General features: G+C 41.3%; 1 protein-coding gene and 1 long non-coding RNA gene across 8 annotated transcripts in view; one reads left to right on the top strand and one right to left on the bottom strand.

Moving 5' to 3' along the window:
* LOC102155931 overlaps positions 1-26,536 on the top strand; it is a 304,818-nt gene that overhangs the window by 7,037 nt on the left and 271,245 nt on the right. The gene's annotated exons all lie outside the window — the stretch shown is intronic.
* Positions 2,070-26,536, bottom strand: part of SYT1 (synaptotagmin 1) — a 535,022-nt gene continuing 510,555 nt past the window's right edge. For all 4 annotated transcript variants that reach the window (XM_038558525.1, XM_038558523.1, XM_038558526.1 and 1 more), the window contains 2 exons: positions 9,343-9,476; positions 2,070-5,123 (listed from right to left, as the gene is read on the bottom strand). In XM_038558525.1, coding sequence (XP_038414453.1) covers positions 4,917-5,123; positions 9,343-9,476 — 341 coding nt within the window. In that variant the 3' untranslated portion in view covers positions 2,070-4,916. The remainder of the gene's footprint in view (positions 5,124-9,342; positions 9,477-26,536) is intronic.

Raw genomic sequence — 26,536 nt, 5'->3', positions numbered from 1 at the left:
TTACTTGAGAGAGAGAGAGAGAGACAGAGCACAAGCAGGGGGTGGGGTGGGCAGAGGGGACAAGCAGACACCTGCCACTCCCCGCTGAGCAAGGAGTCTACTTGGGGCTGGGCCCCAGGACCCCGAGGTCACGACCTGAGCCGAAGTTGGGTGCCTGAGCCACCCAGGTGCCCCTCCATTTCATTCACCCAGCTTGCAGATGGTGTTTACCAGCTGAATTGGGTCTCGCCACGCTCCACCCCCACCCCAGATTCATATGTTGAAGTCCTAACCCAGTACCTCAGAAGGAGACTTTATTTAGAGATAGGGTTTTTAAAGGGGTAGTTAAGTTAAAATGAGGTCATTAGGGTGGAACCTGATCCAATAGGAGTCGTGTTCTTATAAGAAGGGGAGGTTGGGACACAGATGCACCTAGAGGGAAGACCCCGTGAAGACAATGATGACCATCCACAAGCCAGAGAGAGAGGCTTCAGGAGAAACCAAACCTGCCAACACCTTGATCTAGGACTGCTGACCTCCAGAACTGTAAGAAAAATACATTTTTGATGTTTGGGCCACCAGGTCTGCGGTATTTTGTTAGGGCAGCCCTAACATACAATTACAGGTGGCATCTATTCATCTCTGGGTTAACCCACAGTCTGTACTTGACTTTCTTAGCCCTTGCTATGTGGCCAATTTCTTAAATTCCCTTTTTGAAATAACTGGGATAGTTTTGCTGTCCTGACTAAAACACCTAATAAATATCCTAAGTGTATGTATGTATCTTAGACCTAAGAACCTTTTTAGGAAAACAGACATGGACAAAAGGTTGGGGTGATTTTTTTTTCCTCGTAATTCATTAAGAAATATTCTTTAAATAGTTTTGTGCCTAATTTTGAGAGCTATTTAAGAAAAACAAATTGCTCACTATTGAAAGCTAAATGCACATATTTAATACCGATTTCTTTTTTTGTTTTGTTTTTGCACCTAACCCCTAGTGAGCCTTGAATTTCTTTTTTCTCAACTTACATTTAGAGCTCTGTCAACGACTTCCTCAGGGTGTACATAATTAAATGGCCTTTCCCCTGACTGTCTGAGCAGCTTTGGCTCAGGCCCTACCCTTTTTTGGCAGTGCCTAATAAAAGCTGGCTGTAGGGAGTAGTGTGGGCAGCCTTGATAATGGGATACATTTTGTCACAGCCTTGCTCACTCTGACTTGATGCCTCCTACCAGTTCCTTTAGGACTTAACCTCTGAGACTTTTCTTGCTCTCTCCTCCGCCAAATACAGGCTGAGATCCTTGGGATACAGATTCAGAGATGAAGGGCTTTTATGGAGAAGCGCTCTGGGGAACCACACCTGTAAGGGAGCGAGGAGAATGGACAGGGGAGGGGGGGAGGTGCTGCAGTTGCAATCGCCTTCTCAACTTGCCCTTGGGGCTGGAAACTGAGACAGCGCTTCAGAGAGATCCTGCGAGGGCCATGGAACGTGGCCGGGAGGATGCAGGGCCTTAGGCAGCCAGCTTCTTCAGCACAGGGCGGAGGGACACAGCTGGGAGCTGCCACCAGGCAAGGCTTCCAGCAGCTGCATGTGGAGTTGCCTCAGGGCCGAAGGGGGGTCACGGTGACACAGCCTGGCATCCATGGTGATTGGCCTAGAGAAGTTCTCAGAGACTCCGGGCGCTATCACTACACACTGTGACCTGTATGCTTACGTGTCTGTCCAGGCCTGCGGGCTCCTTGGGGCCAGGGGTACCTTCTTACATCATTTGTTGGCTCTCCAGTATCCGGTAAGAGCATGGTATACAGTAGGCACTCGGTAAGAGCATGGTATACAGTAGGCACTAACCAGTGTCGAATGTGGTGGAGGAAAGATGTCTACGTGTTTTACCCAGTCATCGCAGTAGGCAGGGAATTTTGTGTGTCATGCTGTCCCCCTGAGAACAAAATTCAAGAAAAAAATCTTATTCAGTCCCATTTTGGAGAGGTTGCGTGACTCAGGCTGTAGAATACAAACCCCGGGGGGCCCCTTTTGGGTAGAGCAAGAAAGGTTGGGGTTGTATGAGAGAGAAAGAGCCGAGAGGCAGCAGCATCAACAGGAAATAAAACATTTTTATTGAATATCCATGTAATATGTTAAGTCATTTTTTTTTTTTAACAACAATCAGAAAACTACTGTGGGGCCACTACACAAAGTGAAACAAAATTGATACCACCTCATCAAAAATGAAGGTAAATACAGCTAAAGTAGTTGGCTCGCGGGCCACGAGCCATATGGCAGAGGAGAACACCCCAACATTTCTACAAGGTACAGAGGAAACCCACACATAGAAACACTCAAGCAGGCAGTAAATATACACAAAGGCAACTAGGATCTTTCTAGAGCATCAGCTTCTAATAATCGACACAGCTTTGTCAGAAAGGTACACGTGGCGTATCTGAGGATGAGTCTTGGTCTTCAAGCAGGTTCGGTCACTGACGTGTGAGACATGGCACGGCCCCCGCTAACTCCGTGGTGACAGTCCCATGTCTGGCAGTGTTGCAAGAGAATGCATTAGTAGTAGTTTAATGCGAGAACTAATGGGTATTCGGCGGCTCGAACCTGCTTGCCTTAGTGGTGGCTCAGTGTGAACAACTGGAAGCTGAATATGGTGAAATTAAATGTCAGTTTGTGATGCCGAAGGAACTTTTACAAGTTGGCCGACTCTCTCCCTTCAGTTGGGTTTGGTCTTTGCGACTGGGAAGATCGTCATTGGACTCTTCTGCTCAAACTGATATTTAATCTCACATCGTGACTTGTGCGTCTTCCGTTATCTGGGGTTTTTAAGAAAGGATGGACCATCCACAGAAGAGGGAGAGGCGTCTGTCCCAGCCCCGATGAGATGGCCGTGACCGGGCCGGAAGGCCAAAGGCTTGCCTCTTCTTTGATGAGAAAAGAATAAGGACGGGGAATTCTAGTTTCACCGGGAAACAGCCAACCCCATGTGGGAAGCCTCCCGTCAGCCCTTTTGGAGCTCTCTGTAGTTCTTAAAGAACGTGGCCTGATACCCTAATATCTGAACACCAGGCTGACGCCTGCTTCCCCTCCGTTCTGTTTTGGTGGCCGTGGGGATGAACCCTCACTCAGGGCCTCGCCGCCGACTTGGCCTAGGCGTTCAAAGGGGCCCCAGAAGCCAGCGGAGGCGGCGTGAGATAACGGGCTGCCCTTCCACAGAGGGGTTGTCTAGCATAGTGGGGAAAAAGTATGGAATATTGCACAGTGCTTGACAAAATGCTGCGTGTCCCACCCCGGCCTATGTATCTTTCTTGTCCTATGCATAGCTTCTCAGTTCTGAATTGGTCCTTTGTAATGAGAACTGTTTGTGCTACACACACCTTGGGCAGTGCAGTAGAAGGGAATGGCAGTATTGTTACAACATCACTACGGAATAAATTGAGTGCTATCCACTGAGGAAACTACGTGTCTAAGCACACACGGCAGTCACAGTGTTACACAGAGCAGTCCTTGAAGACTCTTATGGAATGACTAGTAGCTTCATAATAGTGCCATTTACTACATAATGACATTGAAAACATTTAAAAACTCCTCCTAAATCAAGCATCTAGTGTACATAAGAGGTTGCTTCAGTTTGCTAGAACTTGTTCTTGGTATTTGTTTCACCTTTGTTTTTTAAAGGACAAATTAAAACTCATTGAAGTAAAAAGAGCATATAAAAAGATCACTAGCTGTCTGTTTTGGCTTAATCGAAGTGCATTCAGAACTATGGCTAATTGTTTGTTTCTTCATCTTCTGATGGGATTACAATACTGTTTACCACAAAGTACTTTTGTGTAATAAGCACAGATTGCTGTGTTAAAAATATTCTGCATTCCTTCTAATATGGTTTTGTGTAATAAAATATTTCGTTACAAAGTCTAATGTGCAAACCTTTTGGAATTATAGGTATGAAATCCGGAACAGAATTCGCAGGATGCACATTTGTATAAAGGTGATAACGGAGAGCTACTTTTTTTTTTCTTTTTAAATAGTCAGGCAATATTTCAGAAATGCTGACTTCTGCCCTCAGCTTCTTCCCACCCGCCCCATCCCCGAACAAATGCACCCACACACACACACACCCATGCACACGCACACACGCACACGAACACCGTCACGTTGTTACTCTATATGCAGTAATGTGAAATCACGGACTCCTGTTAGTTGCTTCCTCTAATGTCAGAGTGAAGCCCTGGTTTTAGCTTTGTAGATGTACGTACAGACAGACGCTGTTCTAGTTTGTGGCTATGTTTCCTGGAGGTCAGTCTGGATGCTGCTCAGATCATGCTAATTTGCCTGTGAAGAAATTCTACAAAATTGGATTCACCCACCAAATATGTGGCGTGAGTGTATCTTGGTACTCAAATGATCGATAGAAAGCTCAGGTTTAAGTTGTCCTTTAAGATGTCAGTTTCACTGTACTAGTGCCTTACAGGTTGATATTTTTGCTGGAATGCAGACAATACTATATTTACCATATAATATATTATCGGCTCTCCTATATCTCAGTCAATTTACATAATTTAAAATAGAACATCTTATTAAAAACATCTAGATATACACAGATTAGGAAACGCTTACAACATACAAATACACAAACTAGAAATAAATCTTTAGCATACTGGTATATACAACGGTGTGATACAATAAATAATTTCAGTCATGCTCTATCTACACATCATATTGCTTAAAAGAAGAGTAGATTTGGAGGGCAGTGGCATGATGAAGGGCTTAGGGGCTCTCTACATTTAAATTTGTGCAAATTAAAACAGGATTTGAAGTACCACTGGATTGTGTTAGGAATGCATGGCTGGATAAAATGAAAGGACCCATATTACTGAGGTATTTACAGATACTGGCTAAAGAGCACTATGTGGGCAAACGCAGAAAGGCTTCTCTCCTTTACTTCTTGACCGCCAGCATGGCGTCAACTTCCTCCTCTACCTGTAGGGTGTGCCACTGGGCGATGGGTCGCCTGGGGTTGGCCAGCATGTCTGACCAGTGTCGCAGCTCCGCCCCGGTGCTATTGTAGCCCACAAAGACTTTGCCGATGGCATCGTTCTTGCCAATCTTGTCATAGTCCAAAACAGTTACCACCACTTGCACTTTCTGAAAGAGGACACAAAAGAAACATTAATCATCCAACCCCACAGATAAAGCCCTGTTACAAAGCTGCCTTGAGACCTAAGCGACTGGAAATAAGAACCCATCTCAAAACACCAGGCCAAGACTGAAAATGACTTGAATATGAAAACCCTGGTCCTATCCCTATTTCGCCATTATGACATCACCATCATCACCTCCTTCAGCTTCTTCAAAATACTGAATAAATGTTAGATTTTGTCAGGTATTTGGCATAAGGCATGAGCAAAAGGCATGAGCTATTCGGTTACTTCTCACAATAGACCTTATTAATATTGCCATTACACAAATAAGATGCTGTGAAGTACCCTGCCTGGGGTCATCTAAGGAATGAGAAGTTTGGTTTTCCTGATGGCTGTAACCCACCATGCCATTCTGTCTTTGTCAACCGCGTCCACCTCTAAGTCCATTTGTTACAACTGTCTCATCAGCAAGATTTCTGGCATTGGTGTTCGGTACAGTAATTACATGATTATTGTTGAGTATTAAATGTGACCATACAGTGAAAGTCTTTAAAAAAAGTAATAACTAAAGATAATTTCCCCATTTATACATTTCCTCGATAAACATTTGCTGAGTAACTGTTGGGTATCCAGCATTGATCTCAAATGGAAATAACCTTCTGGCCGCACAAGATTTACTTCAGTTATTCCATTACACTGTGAGAGTTTATTTAATAACTTACTTTTTTAAACTGCCTGAATTGACGAAAGCAAACCCATGCCATTACGATATGAAACACACACTTTTTAAAAGCACATTTTAGTTCTGCTTCCTAAGTAATGGGTTTGCTTAATCAAAATATGTGATGGCTTTAATCTGGAAACTGAGTGCAGAGATAAAGGAAGAATTCAGAATAAAGTAGAATGCACAACATTTGCAGCCAGAGTTAAAAGGAACAGAAAATGTAATGCTGGAAGCCAGGGCCAACTGAAGCTCCTGCTGAGTTATGGCCCTTTTCTGGACTTTGTACTCTGAGGACTGCATTATTGTACCAATGTGCTAAGAGATGGCACCTATGTACATCTTCACATCAGAGAAAATGACCACTTTTGAAAGTGGAACTTAGAATGTAAAATGCAACCCACTGGCAGTAAAGGAAACAAATTCCATCTTCTCTTGTGCCGCCGTGGATTGGTTCCATTATCAAGGGCATCATCTATCCACTGGAGGGTATTTGGAATAGAGAACAGAATCACTTTGGTTCTCTGAAAAATTCTCAGAACTTTTCCCAAGCAAATTCATCAGGATGAAATCACATTGCAGGACATGGGGGGTAGGAGCATTAGAGAACTATGCACGAAGGTAACGGGGTTTTAGGAGGTTGGAGCAAACGGTTGGAGTGGGCTTCAACTATTTCACCTAGGAATGTACTGATTAATAGTACTCAAGACAGAATATCCTTCTGAAGGCCTTGGATTAATTTTTCCAGCTGCAAATGTAGTTTATCTATACATTTTTTTGGGGGGATGAGTTATATGTACTTTTGGAAATCAGCATATTTTACTCAAAATATATTTTGTAGGGATAGAGATAGATAGAAAGCAGATAATCTTATATCTTCAAAATAAAGGAAACCCAGACCCCTATTTAACATATAAAAATACTTGTTTGTTTCTCTAGGAAAAGTAAGAAGGCAAAGTCTCCTGGGGAAAACTAAAGAGAGAGAGAGAGAGAGAGAGAGAGAGAGAGAGAGAAAGAGAAAGACCAAACTGACAAGCATAGGAGGAGGAGGGACAAAGTCAAAGATGGGCTCATTATTTCCATGCCTGACGTACTCTGATGGGTTCAGGTTGTCTCCGTCCTGCTAGAAATTAAATCTTCTATATGCTGCTCCAGAAACTCCACAATATGTCTTATTTTTAACGTGTCTCATTTTAAAGAATATTTTCAAATATTTAAAGAATATTTGAGAGAGAGAGCATGTGCAAGTGCCAGGGGGAGGGGCCGAGGGGGAGGGAGACGCAGACTGCCCACTGGGCAGGGAGCCTGATGCCATGACCCACCCCCCACAACCTCTGGGGAGATCAGGACCTGAGACCTAGTCAGACACTTAAGCAACTGAGCCACCCAGGCGCCCCTTTTCATTTTTAATATATTGACATTTGATGCAAATTATAGCTGAAAAAGAACATTTACTTTTTTTTAAACAGTTGTAGAATTACAGCTCAAAGAAAGTTTACAATAGGATTTTTCATCACAATATCCTGTCATATTATTTTACAATATTAAAAAACAAAACTTTAGGAGGTTTTAGTTTTAATAGGAGTACGTTCTTAGAACTCAAGGGAAGAGTTCACTGAACTCTTATCTATTGCAAAATAAATTGGAGAAAATTGGATGTCTTAGGGGTTTGCCAGTGGGTCCAAGGCAGTGACCTCACTGGTTCAGGGCAGTAAACAAGTGACTGGGAACAGAAAATCGGTGTCCTCTGCAATGTCATTTACTTATATAACAACTGTTGAAAGTAAACAAGTGTGTGCAATTTGCTAGCATGTGAAAATGTATACAAGAAAAGTTATATAAAGACCATGAACCAATGTCAGGATAATGAGATTCCTGGTATTTTTTAAAGAACTGTCCTACATAATACAGTAGCTTCTGGTCACATGTAGCTTTTAAAATTTAAGTAAATTAAAATTAATAAAGTTCATTGATCACAATAGTAGCCGAGGTGCTCATTACTTACTTGTGGTTGGTGACTACTGTATTGGACCACAGAGATAATAAAACATTTCCATTCTCACAGAGAGTTCTAGTAGACAGCAGTGATTTATATATTGTTTTAATTTTATTGTTAGACATATTTTCTAATAAAATGTTAATTTGGAAAACAGAAAAAATTAGCACTGCGAATAATAGTGATGGAACCATTTACTGAGTGTTCTCTGTTCCAAGAGTTTTTATATGCATAATCTCTTTGATGTGGATTCTATTATTCCTATTTTATATGTGAGGAAATTCTAAGCCTGGGTTTCATTATAAAATGGGGATAATAACCTCTCTCATAAGGTTATTGTAAAGACTCAAAGAGATTATGTATGCAAAGTGCTTAAATTGGGCCTAGGCACATAATATACAATAAATGTAGCTATTATATTAGCTTTCTTCATGGAATAAAAGTATGATTTGTTCATAAGATATTGTATTACTGTATCCTAAATTAGATTACAGATTAAAAGTAAAAATATGCAACTGAAGAATATTTGCTGATTTTTTATATTCTGAACCTTTAGAAATTTCCATGGGGTAGTTTTGATGTCTACCCTTCATTTCTCCTTCTTGTTGTGGGCAAACTTTTATAGGACTGAAAAGATAGGTCCACATAAATTATTTAATAAAATGTAAAAATAGTGTTGCTTTAAGACATTTGGATTTCTAATATCCAATGTCCATTAAGGATTAGTAAGAAATAGTTGATAGTTATTGGATGTGAACTTTGAATTCTAATAGTCTTACTATGGATAGAAGGTAAGAGAAACTACTATTATTTAAAAATTGCTAAATAATATCATATGCTATTGTGGGTACATGGAGCATCCTGTTTTGAACATGTTATCCACAGATTCCTTTAAAAGTTACTCCCTTTCATGACAATTATTATCTATCAGACTAAGATTTAATCTTTACAAAAATATCCATCCATTCTGACTCAGAAATAGGAAACTAAATTTAAACAACTAAAAATACAACTTAGTCTGATTTTTATATTGTTAATATAAAATTATTTCACCTCTTAATAATGAAAGATTAAACATGCTGCATATTTAGCATCAACCAAAATATTTCCTGTATCTCTATTTTATTTATTTATTTATTTATTTATTTGCTATAAAACTGTGATAAGGAGAACTCCATACTGTGGCCTGGGAATAAATAGTGAAAGCTCATTTTTCTCTTGGCCTTTTAACCTTTATAGTACTTTTTGAGTTAGCAGAGTTGTTTTCCTACTTTATTTCTGCTCAACAGAATGCCAGCTGTTTTTGGCTGATGAGTCAGCACATCCTAGGCTGTATATTTCATCATTTCCTTCTTGATGTAGCTTGATTGTCAAGTGTGCATGGGAATAAGAATGGTAACTCTAATGAAGGCATGTGTGCTGATCATTTACAAGGTCTGTGTCTTTAACTTCTGTGGTCTGAAGAAATAAAATTGAATGGGAAGACAAAATTATGTTTGACATTACCTGGATTTGCTCAAAGGGTACTTCAAAGCTGAATGACTCATTGTAGTAGGGGTTAAGTGTGTTCTTTTTAATTGTTGTCTTTTTCTTCTTCAGCCTCTTGCCATTCTGCATCAGATGGATCTTCACATAGGGATCTGAAAAACAGAAACAATAACTTCAGGAGATCAGAGATACAAATTTGGATTATAATTTAGCTTTTTAAAAAAAACTTTAATATTCCCAACAAGGAAATCATTTTATAGCGCATATTTAATATTTTAAAAAGTTTTCAGCATTCTTTATTGAAAGAGTTTATGTAACCTATGGGCCAGACTTTTTGCCACAATATCTCAGTATTTATAGCTGGATTTAGGGGATGAGAGCTGTAGTGTGCTAATAAACCAGCAATTTGGGGGGAAAAGTCTCAACATGTAACATTTGCCAATGTTCATTGCAGAAATACTTTTAGCATGGCTAATTTCAAGCTACTAAATAGTTTAATAACAAGCTTACTAAATCCCTGAGATATTAACAATTGGCTCTTATGAGCTGGAAAGTACTAATTGTAGCATACCACTGCACGGGAATAGCTCTTGATAGAGAAAAGGCAAAGGAGCCCACTTCATGCATTCATTTATTCATTTACTCAATATTAGCTGGGCCCTAGGGATACAGCCGCGAACAAAACAGATCATTGCTGTTTTCACGATGGAACTTCTGACTTGGGGAGGGGGGATAGACAGCAGGATGGCAAAGAAATGAAATACATATGAAATTACAAGTTGACAAGAGTGCTCTAGAAGAACAGAGCAAGAATAGAGGATTGAGAATAGCAAGGGTAGTATGGTGAGCCTAAGGTAGCAGTGGAATTCTTTTTTTTTTTTTTTTTTATTCATGAGAGAAAAAGAGAGAGAGGCAGAGACACAGGCAGAGGGAGAAGCAGGCTCCATGCAGGGAGCCCGATGTGGGACTTGATCCCAGGACTCCAGGATCACACCCTGGGCTGAAGGCAGGCACTAAACCCCTGAGCCACCCATGGATCCCCTGGAATTCTTATTCTTAGATTGCACAGGTAAGCCCTCTCTCTGGAGGTAACATTTAAACAGAGATTAAGAGGCCATCTTTGTGTGTGTGTGTTTTGCACATGCAGTGATGGGGTGGGGTGTGGGCAGAAAGAGCCAGAGAGATCTATTGATCCAGGACCTGATCATCCCGAGGTAGAGAGTAAGTCAGTGCACAGAGAGTTAAGGAGAAAAGGAGCGGGATCCTCTTAGCAATTTCCCCAAAGCCTCATTATGTAAAGGTAAAGTAATAAGCAAATCAATGGAGGGGTAAGATGATTCCCACAGAGTTCTCATTACTGAGGAATGAACGGTATACCTTCAGGTTACTAAGAACCCACACCCAGGTTTGACAGTAAAATCTGTTTTCTTAAATATTCGTCTGGTTCATATGTAATGCATACTAATACAGGGGAAAAAAAAGACATCAGAAAACGATGATAATCGAAAAGCAGGGAAAAAAAAAATAGAAAAATCATGCAGGATTTTACTCCCCTAAAATAATCAGTGCTAAGCCTTCCAAACTGTCTTTCCTCCCTTTCAGTATGTGTAAAGCTTGGGGAAACTCCACAGATAACCTTGATTAAGGACCGCTTATGTTTAGATGACAACCTTTTCTGGTTTGTAGTTTTCTCAGTACAACAAAATCCCGGTTTATTTTCGGCAACATTGTTTACACGTACATCAAACAGGCCAAACAGGCCGACAGCAACTTCACAGACCAAAAAAACAAAACAAAACAAAAACAAAAAAAGAAAGGAAAAAAAGATCTTTTTTTCTTTGGTTGGCCTCTTGAACCATCTCGTACAAGCCAGCTGTTGATAGGACGGCTAAGTGCAAACGAAAAAAAAAATGTTACCGTAATTCTCAGAGTAAGAGTGTTGAGTATGTGTGTACGAGTGTTGTTTTCCCCTCTGAGGGTTTTGTTTTTTTTTAAGATTTTGTTTATTTATTCATGAGAGACACAGAGAGAGAGAGATAGAGACAGAGAGAGGGAGAGACCCAGGCAGAGGGAGAAGGAGGCCCCACGCAGGGGGCCTACGCGGGTCTCTATTCTGAGACCCGGGGTCACGCCCTGGGTCAAGGCGGCTCTAACAGCCGGGCGGGCCGCCCCGTCCAGATGGTCACACACGTGGTCACGGCCCAGGCCGCGTCAGGGCTGGTCAGGCGGCCTGAGGGCTGCTGGTCTACCCGAGAGTCTCAAGCGCTGACGTCACTGGTGCGCACGCGCACACGTCGGCAGGCCCAGCGGGCGCAGCCGCCTTCCTGCAGGACCGCGGCAGGCCTCGGGAACCGCGCCCCTCTTCTCCGTCCCTGTGCCGCCATCGCATCAAGGTGCGGGCTGTGCGGGCGGAGCGCCTGTGGTCTCTTCCTGCGCCCCGACCTTGACCATCTAGGAGACTCCGGTCATGGCGGCCTGGTCCCCACCATCCGCCTCCCGCTCCCGGGCGTCCATGTGACCCGCGTCCTCCCCTGCGGCTGCGCGTGGGCCTCCCCGTCGTCCTCGCTCTTCCGCCTCGGGCCCCGCCCCCTCCCGCATCTCCCTCACCCTCGTCCCGCCCATCAGCAGGTGCCTCGCTCTCCTGCCCCGCTCCTGCCTGACGTCCTTCCTCCCGTACGTGCACATCCGTCATCTCACCGCCGGCGAGACCCCCCTGCTAGAGTCCCAAACCACGCGAGAGTCCCAAACGACGCGAGAGCCGGAGAGGCCGCCGCCGGGGAGGATGCTGCCCCGGGACCAGACAAGGTGACCTTCCCTGGAGCCGCCAGTGGGGCCGCACAGGTGGTTTTGATCTTTCTCGTCCCAACCGCCGTAGAACCTAATTACCGAGGGACAGAGACTGTGTCTGCAGGGCCCCCTGGTTACTGAGCGGTGCTTGGAGCCGTTGCAATTTCTGTTGGGTGAATAAGTGGCATGAACTTAGGGCCTCGTGGTCTGGCTGGTCGAGGTCTCCGCGTGAGGAGAGGTCACCTGACGTGGCCCCGAGCCCGCGCACTCGGGATGGGAGGTTTGGGGCTTCTGACTCGGGGCTGCGTCCACCCAAGGGGCTCAGAGGGTGCAGATGAAAGGAGGTCTGTAGAAACCAAGCCTGGAGACGAGGAGCCAGCACCCGCGACTAAGTAGTTGGTCAGTTAACCCACTGTAGATGATTGCAGATGAAAGGACATCTGCAGAAACCAAGCCTGGAAACGAGGAACCAGCTCCTGCAACTAAGTAGTTGGTCAGTTAAACAACCCACTGTAGGTGATTGCAGATAAGGACATCTGCAGAAACCAAGCCTGGAGATGAGGAACTGGCTCCCTCACTAAGTAGTTGGTCTTAAACAACCCACTGAAGGTGATTGCGGATGAAAGGGTGTCTGCAGAAACCAAGCTTGGAGACGAGGAACCAGCTCCTGCAACTAAGTAGTTGGTCAGTTAAACAAGCCACTCTAGGTGATTGCAAATGAACGGGGAAAGTGGTTTTTTCCACCTGTGATCCATGTTGCTCTGCACAGCCAGAACTGACTTTGGGTTCAGAGAGCTTGTTTGCTTCCAGTTCCCTGGTGCCTCCATCCAGACCCCCGTGTTCGTGTACAGAGATGGTCCAGCCTCCAGTTGCTTTTTGGCGCTGGCTGAATACTCAGGTACTAAATACCCATAAAGCAATGTGTATGCCTTCCAGGTTCGTGTGTTGGAACTTTATCAGCCGAAGTTACAGCTTGTCTCAAGGGACGCGTGAGGACTACATATTTATTCGTTTAACAGTAAATGACAAGAGAATTCCTGTGCACCTGCCATTGGAGGAAGCAAATGAAAAACCCAACAGGATAATTTCAGATCCAGATACGAGTCCTGATGTGATGTGATTAATGCCTTGGGGAGAACAAGGTCATTTAAGAGAAGGGTGCTCAGCGAGGTCCTCCTTGAGGGGGCCAGGCTTGGCTAAGAACCAAATGACAGGAAGGAACCAGTCATTTGAAGGTGGGGTGTGCCTTCACCTTGTCTTAGCCAAAAGGAACAGTATCCACGAGGGCCATAAGGTGAACGTCCTTCTGCATATTTGTGGAGTGAGAAGGAAGCAAGGGGGACGGGGTCACTGCTGACCTGTCACTTTCATAAGCAGAATCTGCCAGTGCTGACAGTGGTTCAGAGCAATTCTATAATGGCATGATACCGATCAGGAGGGACCGAGGGCTGGGAGAGGAGCAGGTGTGGGATCGCCGTAAATGGGCAGAGTTGGGCTCTTGTCTTTGCAGATTCATCCTGATACGGGTATCAAAGCAACTTCTTTTGCAGGTGGAATTTCCATCTTAATCATAATCAAGGCTGGCAGTAACCCAGAGGTCTTGCCCTCCCCTCCCAACTGTGTTGACATAAAATTGACATGTAACACCGTAACACCATGTAAGCTTCAGGTGTGCAGTGTGATGATTTCATATACATACTTGTGATCACCACGATACATTTAGTTAGCACATCCGTCACATAATTATAGCATTTTTTTTGTATGCGGGGAGAGCATTTAAGCTCCACTCTCTTTAGGGACTTCCAGTTGAACGATACAGCATTGCCAACCGTAGTTACCATACTACATGCTAGATGCTCATCTTTCACGTGTGTACCCTTGGGCCAACATGTCCTCATTTCCCTCACCCTCTAGCTTGGCAACCACCACCATCCTGTTCTCTGTTTTTCTATGAGTGTGGAATTAAAAAAAAAATAGATTCCACATGTGAATGAGATAAAGCAGAATTTGTCTTTCTCTGACTTCTCTTAGCATAATGCCCTCAAGGTCCATCCATGTTGCTGCAAATGGCAGGACTTCCTTCTTTTTTTTTTTTTTTTTTTAATGGCTGGATAATATTCTAAATCTATGTATATTACATTTCTGTTTTAGAATATTACGTCGAATAATAATTAGAATTAGTAATATTTAGAGCATTTTATTAATTTTTATTTTTAAAAGATTTTATTTATTTATTCATGAGAAACAGAGAGACAGAGAGGTAGAGACACAGGCAGAGGGAGAAGCAGGCTCCATGCAGGGAGCCCAACGTGGAACTTGATTCCCGGGTCTCCAGGATCACACCCTGGGCTGAAGGTGGCACTAAACCACTGAGCTACCCAGGCTGCCCAAGCATTTTATTTTTATATAAATTTATTGTGTATATTTATGTATTCATACTACATCTTCCTTATCCATTCATGCATCAGTGGACACTTAGGTTGTGTCCACATCTTGGCTATTGTGAATAATGCTACCATGAATATAGGGATGCAGGTCTCTCTTTGAGATCGTGATTTCATTTCCCTTAGGTGTATGCCCAGAAATACGATTGTTGGATCATATGGTAGTTTTGTTTTTAATTTTTTTAAGGAAACTCCATTCTGTTTTCCATAGTGGCCGTACCAGTTAACATTCCCACCAACAGTGCATGGAGGGTTCCCTTTTCTCCACATCCTAGCAAGCCCTTGTTAACTCTTGTCTTTTGATAATAGCCATTCTAAGAGGTGTGAGGTGATAGCTCATTATGGTTTTGACCTGCAGCTTCCTGATGATTATTAGTAAAGTTGAGCATCTTGTCAGGTACCTGTTGGCCATTTGTAGGTCTTCTCTTGAAAAAATGTTTATTTAGATCCTCTGTTTGTTTTTAATCAGATAATTATTATTTTGCTATTAAGATGTACAAGTTCCTTAAATATTTTGGATATTAGCTCTTATCTAATATATTTGAAACTATTTTCTCATGTTCTGTAGGTTGTTAGAGATCATATTCTTTATTACCTTTTGTACCTGGATAAGTCTTGACTGTCTAAGCCTGATATGTATTCAAGGTGGACACATTTGAGGATTCTCTTGATTCAACCATCTGAAGTCCTAGATTGCTTCTCCATCTTCTCCAGTCTTCTCCATTGTCATTCAGCCTGGCTTGATTGTGTCCTCTCTTTCATTGCACTAAGTATTTTCCTGAATCCTGGTCGCTTTGGAGATGGCCCTAATCTCTTGATTAGCTCATTAGTAACTTCTTCTGGAATCTAGACCTTGCTCCTCTCTCCCTAAATATTGCTGGGCCTTTTAAATGGAAACCATGAGTCATTTAACTATAAGTCACATCCGTGCTTTAAGAATGCACATATTTTTTTATAATAAGGATCACCTTTCCTGCAAAGTAGGACTGTTTATTTTTAAATTTCTTCTGTTTTAGGGGCTGTTTCCCCTAAAACAAAAAGCAAATCCTTGTCATTCCAGTTTCTTGGTAGCTTAGAAGTTCTGGTCATTACACAATAGGACATAATTTTACTGAAATGATAAAATAGGCTGTAATGAGATTTGCTAATGCTGCTGTTGCTTTTCCCGAGTACAACTGCTGGACACCATGTGTGACGTCCAAATATCCATTAGGTTTTGTAAAAATGTAAATGGCATGGAGAAATATGCCAGCTATAAAATTTGGCTGCTGTCCTCAGGGACTTCATATATCTATGGCTGTATCACTTCATTCTGCCCCCCAAAACAAGCATTCCTGGAGCTCATCATCACCTAAATACTGAAAACCTTCCTTCAACACCATTTAGATAATCTCTGGTGCTACTGAAACATGTGCAGGACTTGGGACACTTTGCTTTTTTAATTTATCTTAGAAAAAAAAAAAGAGTAGGGCCTTTTTACTTTCTAACTTTGATAGAAAGGAAAGTTTGTTTTCTGATGTCTATATAGTCTCTAATAGTATGTGGTTGTAAGCTTGTAGTTCTAAAAATGGATGCACTGACATCAGAAAGAAGGTTCTTCATTCCTGATGATAAACTGCAGGTACAATGAGTGTAGATTCATCGTCTAATTTTGGATGATTTTGAGGTCTGTCATTTGATTTTCTTATTCATGTGGCATTGCTATCCTTCACTCACTACTTGTCAGGTTTTCTTTTCATCTGAAATCAGCCTAACTGAACTTTATCTTTTTTCTATCATAATAGCTGTTATGACTAAGAGGTTTTTCAGGACACTATAATGAAATCACTTTCAAACTTTTATATGTTGACAGGTCCTTTTAATATATGAAATTGGGGGCTTTTTTTTTTTTTTTCTCCCAAAGTTCACCATTATGATAGGCAGCATAGTACCTCCCTCAAAAGATGTCCGCATCCTAATCCTCTGAGGCTGAGAACTTTTACCTTATATGGCAAAAGAGACTTTACAAATGTGATTAAGGTTAAGGATTTTGAGATGAGAAGATTATCCTGGATTATCCAAGAGGGCCCAGAGTAATCACATGAGTCCTTAAAAACAGAGAACCTTTCCTGGCTGTGGTCAGAGAGACAATAGAAGGAGGTCAGAGGTGCACTACATTGCTGGCTTTGCAGATAGAGGAGGGGCACAAGCCATGGAATGCAGGTGGCCTCTAGAAGACAGAGAAGGCAAGGAAATGGATTCTCACCTGGAGCCTCCAGAAAGGAATGCAACCCTACTGACACCGTGGTATTAACCCAGTGAGACCGGTGTCAGACCTATGACTTACAGAATTATGAGATAATAGCCATATGTTGTTTTTTAAAATGAAGTTTGCTGTAGTTTATCATGGCATCAGTAGAAAACTAATACAACAACCAAAGTTGAAGAGAGGATTCTCTTGTTTATCTAGGAAGGCTTGAGGATGAGACTCAAATTTAAATAGGTCTAGGAAGTGATCTTTTGGGAAAAAAGGCATATTTTTTCCCCCAAACTTCTAAGAATGATTACTCTGTTCTTCAAAGCAAAAACCTTCAAAAAGTTTAAGTCTTTTCAATTAAAAAAAGGTTAACTTAGAGCATACAATCAGAAGATAATAGCTAGGTACAGATGTTTTAGAATCATGATAAAATTAATGAAAATGAATGAAATGTTAGCTTTGAATAATTTTTAAAGTAAGATCCATCACAAAGTTTAATGTAATAATGTTCCCTTATATTTCTAAAGTGCTTTGAGATTATATATATATATATTTAAAAATCATATCATCTCCTTTAATCCTTACAACCAACCCAGTAAAGAGACTGGGGCTCCTGAAGGCTGATTTTTCCCTCCAAGAACTCACACCAGGGTCTTAGAACCTGCTGCTCTTTTGTGATGTGTTAGAGACTCAATTGTGAGTGTTAGTGTTACAGGTACAAACTCTGGAGCCAGACTAACTTGAATCTTGACTCCTCTGCTAGCTGTGTGGTCTTGGACAAGTTATTTAATCTGTTTGTGTCATACTTCCGTCAACATAAAGTGCTGAGAATGATGAGACCTCATTTGTAGAGTTGTGAAGATTAAATTGAGTTATCAAGTGGAAAATGCTTCAAATATGTGACCAATGCCTATTATTATTAATTCTTAATTATTATAGTTTTGTGAAAGGGCTGACATGTAGGTCAGCATCTAGGTTTCAGACTCTTTCCCAGCTTTGCTAACTTGGTGCCCACCATTGCACTGCTTGCTGCAGAAGTAAACCAAGCTGCCCCCCCCCACGCCAGATTTATTTCTGGAAAGAAGCATACCTACTTTAAGCAACTGGTTCATTAATGAAGAATTTAATCATGTATGAGATGAAAGAGACAGGGAAGGCTTCTTTCCTTACCACCCAGGTGAGGTAGTTGAGTTGTGAGATGGGAAACTAATTCAACATCCTGTACAGTTTTCTCCTCCTCCTGAAGTCAGTAGATGAAATTTCACAGAGCTGAAAATTTAATCTTGGGAATTCTAAGTGGAAACTTTTTACGAAGGCTCTCGGATAGTGTGAGTCAAAACTATGATTCATTGAGTTTTCTTTCCGGATACTGAGGCCAGCTAATGTTGATACACTTGGGCGTATGAAGTATCTGCTTGCTTTATGTTGCTTAAGGTGAGGAAATAGGGAAAAGGAAGCCCTCAGCCTTGAGATTTGTTCCTGTCATTGGGGATGGGGTAATATCTATAGGTTGTTGGAGAAAGGTAAAATCTACACCCTTCGTTTTTCTGTTCAACTCTTCTGCCATGAGAAAATTTTATAAGTGCAGCCTAAATGCTGTGCTATAAGGTCAGAACCACCTAGCTCTTCTCTTATCTTTTAGACTGAGCGCATTACCTCCACTTTAAGCTTCTTGTGCTGAGATTCCAGCCTCCTCGACCAAAAAGAAAACTTGGGGCTGTCTCTGATTCCTTCTTCTCTACTCCCTGTGAAGAGTTCCTGCCAATTTACCTTCATATTTCTCTCTGGTTGGTTCCCCCTTTCTAACTTGTCACATCTCAAGATCAGAAATCCAATCTCTCTTGTGATCTCATCCTCAATTCCACACCATTCGTATAATTGTTAAACTATATTTGATCACACCACTACCGTGTTAAAAGTCTTTAGTGCCTTGCCAAACTCTATCATGAACTTCACAGCCCCATCCTAACTTAGTATTTCCACAAACTCTGTGCTCTACTCATGGTCAATACTTACTATTCCTCAGACAGAATTTTAAATGCCATGACTTTGAACTGGCTGTCCTTTAGCCTGAAATGCCCTTTCTTTCTTTTCCCATCTTAAGCTTGGTTTAAAAGTCACCTCTTCCCTGAAGATTTCCTCAGTCAGAACCTTCAGACAGACCTTTCTGTGCCCTGCAGCATTTTCTTTTGTAGTTTTGCAAAGTACATATCTCTTTCTTTTCTGGTATTGGAGAATTTTTGTGGTAAGAGAATGACACAAAAATAATATTCCTATGGGAAATGTGTCTTGAATTCGGAGCCATTGGCTTCAAGATGAACTTTGGGGAGACGTGTAACACGGGAATTTCTTCCATTACTATTCCATACTCCACTTTAACACCCTGGCACATTGTCACCCCCTTCTTCCCTTAGGCAGTTCTAATGTCAAATTATGCCAACTTCATGGAAATATAATTGCAAAACAGCTGCCTGTGAGCAATGATCCTTTTGTGTGAGATATCAAAGAGCCACTGAAGGCTTTTTGTATTTACAATGAGAATGAGAGAGCAGCAGTTCAAAGCTGGATAATGCAAGATGCCTGCAGTTTTCATTTGGACAATTTTGTATAATTATACTGTCTTCTTTCCTAACTACCACAGTGACTGTGGGCCCCTGTGACCATGGCCTTTACATTTTAGCCAAAGACTTCTCTAGATAAGAAATAACCTCATTTCAGCTGTTTTGTTCAATCCTTCTGAGCCAGTACGCAGCTTCTGAGTAACTATGGGCATTATTCCTTTTATCTTTTCTTCTTTGGATAATATTCAGTAAATTTCAACTTCCAATGTTAGATGCAGAAAGTAATACTAGCATCAGTTAGGGTGCTGAATTTCAAGTAACTTAAAACCCATTTCAAAATGTGTAAATTGTAGCGGTAACTTACTGACTTATGTGATGGAAAAGTCCAGAAGTAGGGCTGGGTGGCAAGGATTGTGAATTGTCCTCTGAAATCCATTTCCCCCTACTTTTAAGCAATACAACTCCTGAAGTTTTTTTTTTTTTTTTTTTTTTTTTTTTTTTTTTTTTAACCTGGGCACCATTTGGTCCAGCTGGAAATACTTCTCCCAGACTCTGTTGCAACTCAGTGTGGGCAACTGACTAACTTCTGTCTATTGGAAGTAAATGGAAGTGGTGAGTGGGAATGCCACAGCATATCTTTAAAACGGTAGTCTGTTTTGTCCCTCAAACATTTATCTGAAGACATTTTCGATTGTCATAATTTGGAGGGGAGGTGATAACGGGCATTGAGTGGGTAGTGACCAGGGATTTTATTAAACATCCTACAATGCATAGGATAGCCCTCACCAGTAAAGAATTATCAAGCCAAAATGTCAGTAGAGCTAAAGTTAATAAACAGTGCCTTAATATAAGCTTCACACCCTCCATTCTTTCTTTTTCTTACAATTGAAAAATGGATATGATAGCAGTGAATCAACCTGTACCTTGCAACATGAAAACAATCCTCTAAGGGACCGCACAAGATAGGGAGGTCCTGGGTTCCTAAATGAGCTGCAGCCCAAAACCACCTACCAATGTTGTCCACTCACCTACATATGCACATGTGGGAGATGAAGAATTTCAAACAAAAATTCTTTTTGTGCCACTGTATTTTGGAGTCTTTTTGTTACTGCACTTCAGCCTGTTCCCTATCTAGCACAGATTCATCAATACCAGCTTGGTCCCAGGTTGTCTGTATCACTACTCTGTTTTCTGTGGAGTTATCCTCATATTCCACATGGTGGCCTCTCCCAGACATCCTGGACTCTATTTGTAAGGATGTAAATGACTGTACTAGCTACAAGTCTCATATCGTCACACACTACCATTCAAGGGAAAAGAGAGTCTACATCAGAATTCCCAGGAAAAGTCTAACCTCAGTCTGATTGGACTAACTAGGATGAAATGTCTACTCGATTAGTCCCTGTGGTGAAGAGAATGTGATGAGCTATGTTGGCCTAGTCCTCGGTCATGCATCCATCCCTCCATCCCCAAACTAATCAGAGGAGTCAGGAGTCCTATCTTTGGAGTTGGCGATAGGCTCAACTCTATTCTAAGCACAATGCTAAGAATAGAAGAATATGGTGGTTCTTCAAACAGGAATTAGAAGGCTTTCAACAAAAGAGTGGGAAGAAGAAGTTGGGAGGCAACCCTCCAACATTTGTAGAGTTTTTCAACCTCGCTTCTCTTCTCTGGGATTCCATCTCTGTCTAAACTTGGAAGTATGCGTGTACTTCTTTGCAGAGAGACATTTCCTTCCCACTTGAGATCAAATTCCTAGAAATGAGCCATTGGGCACTTGTACAAGTGGTCCAGCAATGGCAGAGACAGCAGAGTTAAACCATGCAGAATCAGGAGTCAGAGTTTCCTTGCTAACTGCAGCTTTTTCTTGTGCACTTATTGAGTAAGCCTATCTTATCAGTCAGCCAAACATTTAATAGTATACAAATAATTAAATAGTAATAGGGTTCACAGAGCAATTTCCGTCAGTGGCAGTTACTTGAGGGGGTTTTTATAAATAATTTGCAAGTACTTAGAGAAGACTGCACTGAGGAGTTTATGTGTCTTATAGTTTAAAATGCTCCCTGTAATGTTATATAAAAATGTAGCATTAAAAATATATTCTGGGAGTATTTTCTGTGTAAGCACACAACTTAAAAATGAATTTACATTAGTTAAGTGCAGTGTTTGCTAGAAGAAAACAACATTAGATAAGTGACTGCCAAAGAGGAAATCAACTTCATTTTAATGAGACAGACCGTAAAATAGCAAAGGCTGATGTAGTCCATTAATGGTGGCAGAGTGCTTTGAGGAGACAAAAACGTAAATGCAAAATGCTATTATTGTGAATTAAATGGAAAACATTTTTGGTCGGTGGAGGAAGCCACTGAATTCCAACAGTCATTTCTAACGTTGCCAAATGGATTGTACGTGACTGTCGGCCTCTTGATTAAAAGTACAGGCGTGGGGGCACCTGGGTGGCTCAGTTGCTTAAGCGTCTGCCTTTGGCTCAGGTTGTGATCCCTGGATCCTGGGATGGAGCCCCGTATTGGGCTCCCCGCTCAGCAGGAAGTCTGCTTTTCTTTCTCCCTCTGCCCTGCTTACGAGCCCTCTCTCTCTCTTGCAAATAAATAAAGAAAATCTTTTTAAAAAAATGTAGGCATGTATGTCCCAAAACTGGGGAATGAGGATACATCAAAGACAGTTTTCACTGATGTGACAAGTTTCTGGGCATGTATGAGGGCAGAGTTAGGGTTTGAGTGCCGCACTTCGTAGAAAGTGTTTATCAAGTTGGCAAAATACAAGTCTTTTCTCTTTGGCTTTTAAGGTGAAATTCTTCATCTATATAATTCACCCTTCTTTTCCCTATACTTTGGAAAATATTTCAGAAAGGGCAAACTTGAGAGCAGGAGCAGTAGTAATTATGTTTGATTCTTTCTGGATGACTACAAAGAGTTTGGTGGAATGACCAAGTCTAAACTGTTTGTATGAACTGAATAACAAAAACAGTCAAAGGATTTCAGTAAAGCAAACAAAATTGCAAACAGTAAATTTGACATGACTCTTTTTTGTCTTTTTTGGAGATTTGGGGTTTGCCTCTTATTTATGCCAGATGAAAGGTCACTAGTGATAGATATTTCTTCTTCTTTTTAAATTTTAAAGTAGCATTAGACATTTGTACTGGATGAGACAGTGTTGGTAGCAGTGTTACTCGGTAACATTGCTAGGACCTGTAAGCACACAGAATATGACGGATGGATGCTACTCCTTCTCCACAAAGAGGTTCCCAGCACCTCAGCACTGGGTGAAAATGAAAGCAGTGTGAGAATAAGGATGCTCTTACACATAGTATGACTAAATAGAGTTAGTGCTCTGCAGTGGGGTGACCTCAGACTCACTCAGTTCTCAGGTTGGCTTAGCCAGAATCAATTTTACTCTCATTAACTCCCTATCTCTTGCACAAACTTGCTTTAAAATGTCTATGTATCTTCTAAACATTTTGCAGTCTCAGCATTAGAAAGTTCATGGACGGAGACTGCCTTACAGTAATTGAGGGAGTGACTTGGAAATGTTTCCAGATGGAGTGGAGGAGACTCTCTCCATGTCTCCATTTTGAACTGTTTCTAGAACTTTTCAAGTGTCTGCGTGTATTACCCAGGGAGTGAGGGAATGGCTCCTACGTGTCTTAGCTGGAAATGTCTCAGTGCTTCTTTCTCTGCTTGAAAAAGAAAATACGTTCATGTTTTCAGGAGGGTTTCTTTCCCCTTGCTGTCCTTCCTGCATTTAAGTGACACTGTTGAGCCTGTGGCTCTAGGAGAGGATTGATGATGCAGCTTTCATTTCGCCTTTAGAAAAAGAGGTAATGATTTAAGAATCATAATAATGTTGAAAACTCATACTTCCCACCTTTGGTTTGAGATTTTATAGTATAAATAATGCATGTCCTTTCAAAAAACAAAACAAAAAAAAACTTTGAGCACCCTGGTTGGTTTGTTATTAAATTTCTTTATTTGAATGTTGATTTCCCTTATCCTTCAAGAGAGATATTTCATTTTGGTTTATTGATGGTCAAATATGGGTCTCTTTCCTAAAGCTGTGAATCTGTTTGAGATCAGCTGGTGTTCTGTTTTGCGGGAGAGATCCACTTCTACCTTGGTAATCTGGTTTTCTTATAATATTGTAAAGAGAAAATAAAAATAAGCTATGGCTTTAATATTATACTGTGTATAGGAAAATAACATGAAGTAATATAATTCTGTGGTGATTTTACTGCTTTTTATGAAGCAAATTTGTGATTAAAGTCAATCACCACATATCAGTATTTCACATCTCAGTAAAAACTCACAATAATGTTATTTTGCACACTGATTTCTTTGGCACTGACATTCACCTAAGATACTTCCTCCCTAAATCTGGGAAGAGTGACAGTTGGGGTGTTAGAGTCGGCCAAATTCTTTATATAAAAGATTTGGTTGCTATGAAATGCTTTAAGTCTTTGCAGGATTTCAGAGGCACACACAACGTGGCCACAGAGATGGCCCAGATGTACAAAGATGAGAGCTGGCCTTGTTTTTCCCAATTTTACATTTTCCTGAATCACAGATATTCCCTAGGCTGCCATCTTTCACCTTCATGACCTTTGGCATAAGATAACTTAAGTGGTTATTCCATTTTTCTTGGTATTATTTCTTAGCTCTGGGGTACAGAATTCATTCACTCACTCACTCACTCACTCACTCACTCACTCACTCACCTACTCACAGAGTGCCTATCATATGCCAGGTGTTTATCTTTCAGCCAGCATCCCGTTCCATCCTGTATCCCCATTCTTGACCCAGAGCCGGATGCATGATCGGGATCCGGTAAATATTTGCTAAATGCCTGAATGAATCAGCAAAGTATACATATCTATTGAGCAATTCTTAGGGAAGAGAGTGAGGGGATACAGAAAACTATAGAAGCCAGTTTGTTCTTCAAAGAGCTTACAGTTGGGTTGGGAAGAGAAGACATACATTTCTGTGTTAGGTTTAAACCAACCCACGTATTTCTGTGGTAGGGAAGATAACAAGACAGTGGATGTTTTCTTGCTAAATTATTTGCACAGCGGTGACCAAAAGAGGACTTCACACCAGACAAATACCCTTCACTCACTTAGAAATGTTAAGTTTGAATTCAAGGCTCCACCTTTAAGGAGTCCAAACAAATGTCAGAAAGAGAAAACTGACCTTTTTTAATACTAAAAATCATCAGCCCCCATGCCTTCTTCTCCCTTCACCTCCACACATAGATGTGCAATTTCATAAAACATAAATACAGTGATATTTGCATAGTGTTAATGCTATGTAGAGAAAGAAAGAGGTCACTAGATGGATTGAACTTGTTTTTTTCCTTGGGCCTTTTCCAGTCTTTCTGTGCATAATGGAATTTCATGGTTAACCTAATGTGATTCTCATGAATAGGCAATCCCTACATTTTAAGCTGGTTCAAATGAAATGGAATTTTTGAGATATACAGGATTTTTATAAATTAGAGGATTAGTCCTGCCTGTAACATTTTGTGGGGCCCAGGGTAAGATTACAAATGCAAGTCCATATGCTCTATGTCTAAATTGTTAAGAGCTATAGATTAAAATACAAACCTAAAGACAGGCATTTTCTATTCTCATATTTTAACAAATACACATACGTAATGACCGGGAAACCCAGCTTTCATGGAGACTTTTCAGACTCCTTGAGGCTCTGCCCCAGAAGCTGGCAACGTGGGAGAGTGCTCCTGGGCCTGCCCTGTTCCTCTCTTTTGTACCTCCAGCGTGCACATATGTATGTGGGGATGCCCTGGCCTGCACGTCCAAGCTTTGTGTACCAGTTCCCCCAAACCTGCTCCTTAGCCACCCTTCAGCTGTGGGGTATGTACCAACCTTCAGGTGCTCAGACTTGGGGAAACTGTCTTCGGACATGAATCAACCTGGGATCATTTCGACAGGGTACTTTGGGTCTCAGGGAACCAGGGCCTGGTCTAGAATGGAGAGTTAGGTGCAGCCTCTGGATGAATAAGTTCTGTGGCTCTTTTGGTTTGGACTCCTTGTCCCTTGCAAGTATGGCTAGGGGAGGACCAGAGTGGGGCCCTCTAAACTCTGGGCTCTAGGGCAGGATCCCTTCTCCACAGTGAAGGGCTCTACTGCACATTCTTTTTTAAAGTAGAGTTGGTACACAATGTTATATTAATTTCAGGTGTACAGTATGAAGATTTGATAATTCTATGTATTATGTAATCATCATAGTGTAGTTATCATTTGTTACCATTCAACATTATTACAATATTATTGACTATATTACCTGTGCTGTACTTTTCATCCCCATGACTTACTAATTTTCTAACTGGAAGCGTCTTCCTTTTTTCTTTTTTAGAGTAATCTCTACACCCAATGTGGGACTTGAACTAATGACCCTGAGATCAAGAGTCACATGCTCAACTAACTGAGACAGCCAGGTGCCCCAAAGCTTGTATCTCTTAATCCCCTTCACCTATTTCACCCAGCCCCCAAACCCCTCTGCTCTGGCTACCATCAGTTTGTTCTCTTTATTTATGATTCTGTTTTGGCTTTTTGTTGTTGTTGTTTGTTCTGTACTGCATAGTTTGTCCAATTTTTAAACAGCTCTTAGCAGGCACCGTACTGTTTACTGTCTTTAGTTTATCTCATTTATTTTTCATGGTTGTCCTGAGAGGTAGGTATATTACCTCCATTTTACAGCTGAAGAACCTGAGACTAATTGGTTCACAATTAATATTAGATGTCATAGAAATCCTATGACTTTGAACATTCATCTTAATTCAATATTCATAAACTTTATCAGTGTTAGACTATATACATTTTATAAGGGAGGATGATGAAAACATGATATAATTCCTTATATTTTCAATCCAGTAACTGTATCGTAATTTAAATGTTTGTGTTTCTTAACCAGACTACTAGACCCTGAATGATGTGTCTCATATTTACCTCTCCAGTTTCATCTCTCAGGATACCATCCCATGCTGCCTCTGCTCCAGCTGCCCTGCCCTGAAAGCTCATTGAATAACACTGTATTCCCTCTCCTCTTGGGCCTTCATGCTTGGAAGGCCTCCTCCTCTTCATGCCCTACTCTACACCTCTTTAATGAAGCTCAGCTCTAATATCACTTCCTCCTGGAGCACACTTTGACTCT

Source organism: Canis lupus, chromosome 15 (genome assembly GCF_011100685.1).
Source record: "Canis lupus familiaris isolate Mischka breed German Shepherd chromosome 15, alternate assembly UU_Cfam_GSD_1.0, whole genome shotgun sequence".
NCBI lineage: Eukaryota > Metazoa > Chordata > Mammalia > Carnivora > Canidae > Canis > Canis lupus.
The sequence above is the reverse complement of the archived record's forward strand: the minus strand, read 5'-3'. Positions and strand labels throughout refer to the sequence as shown.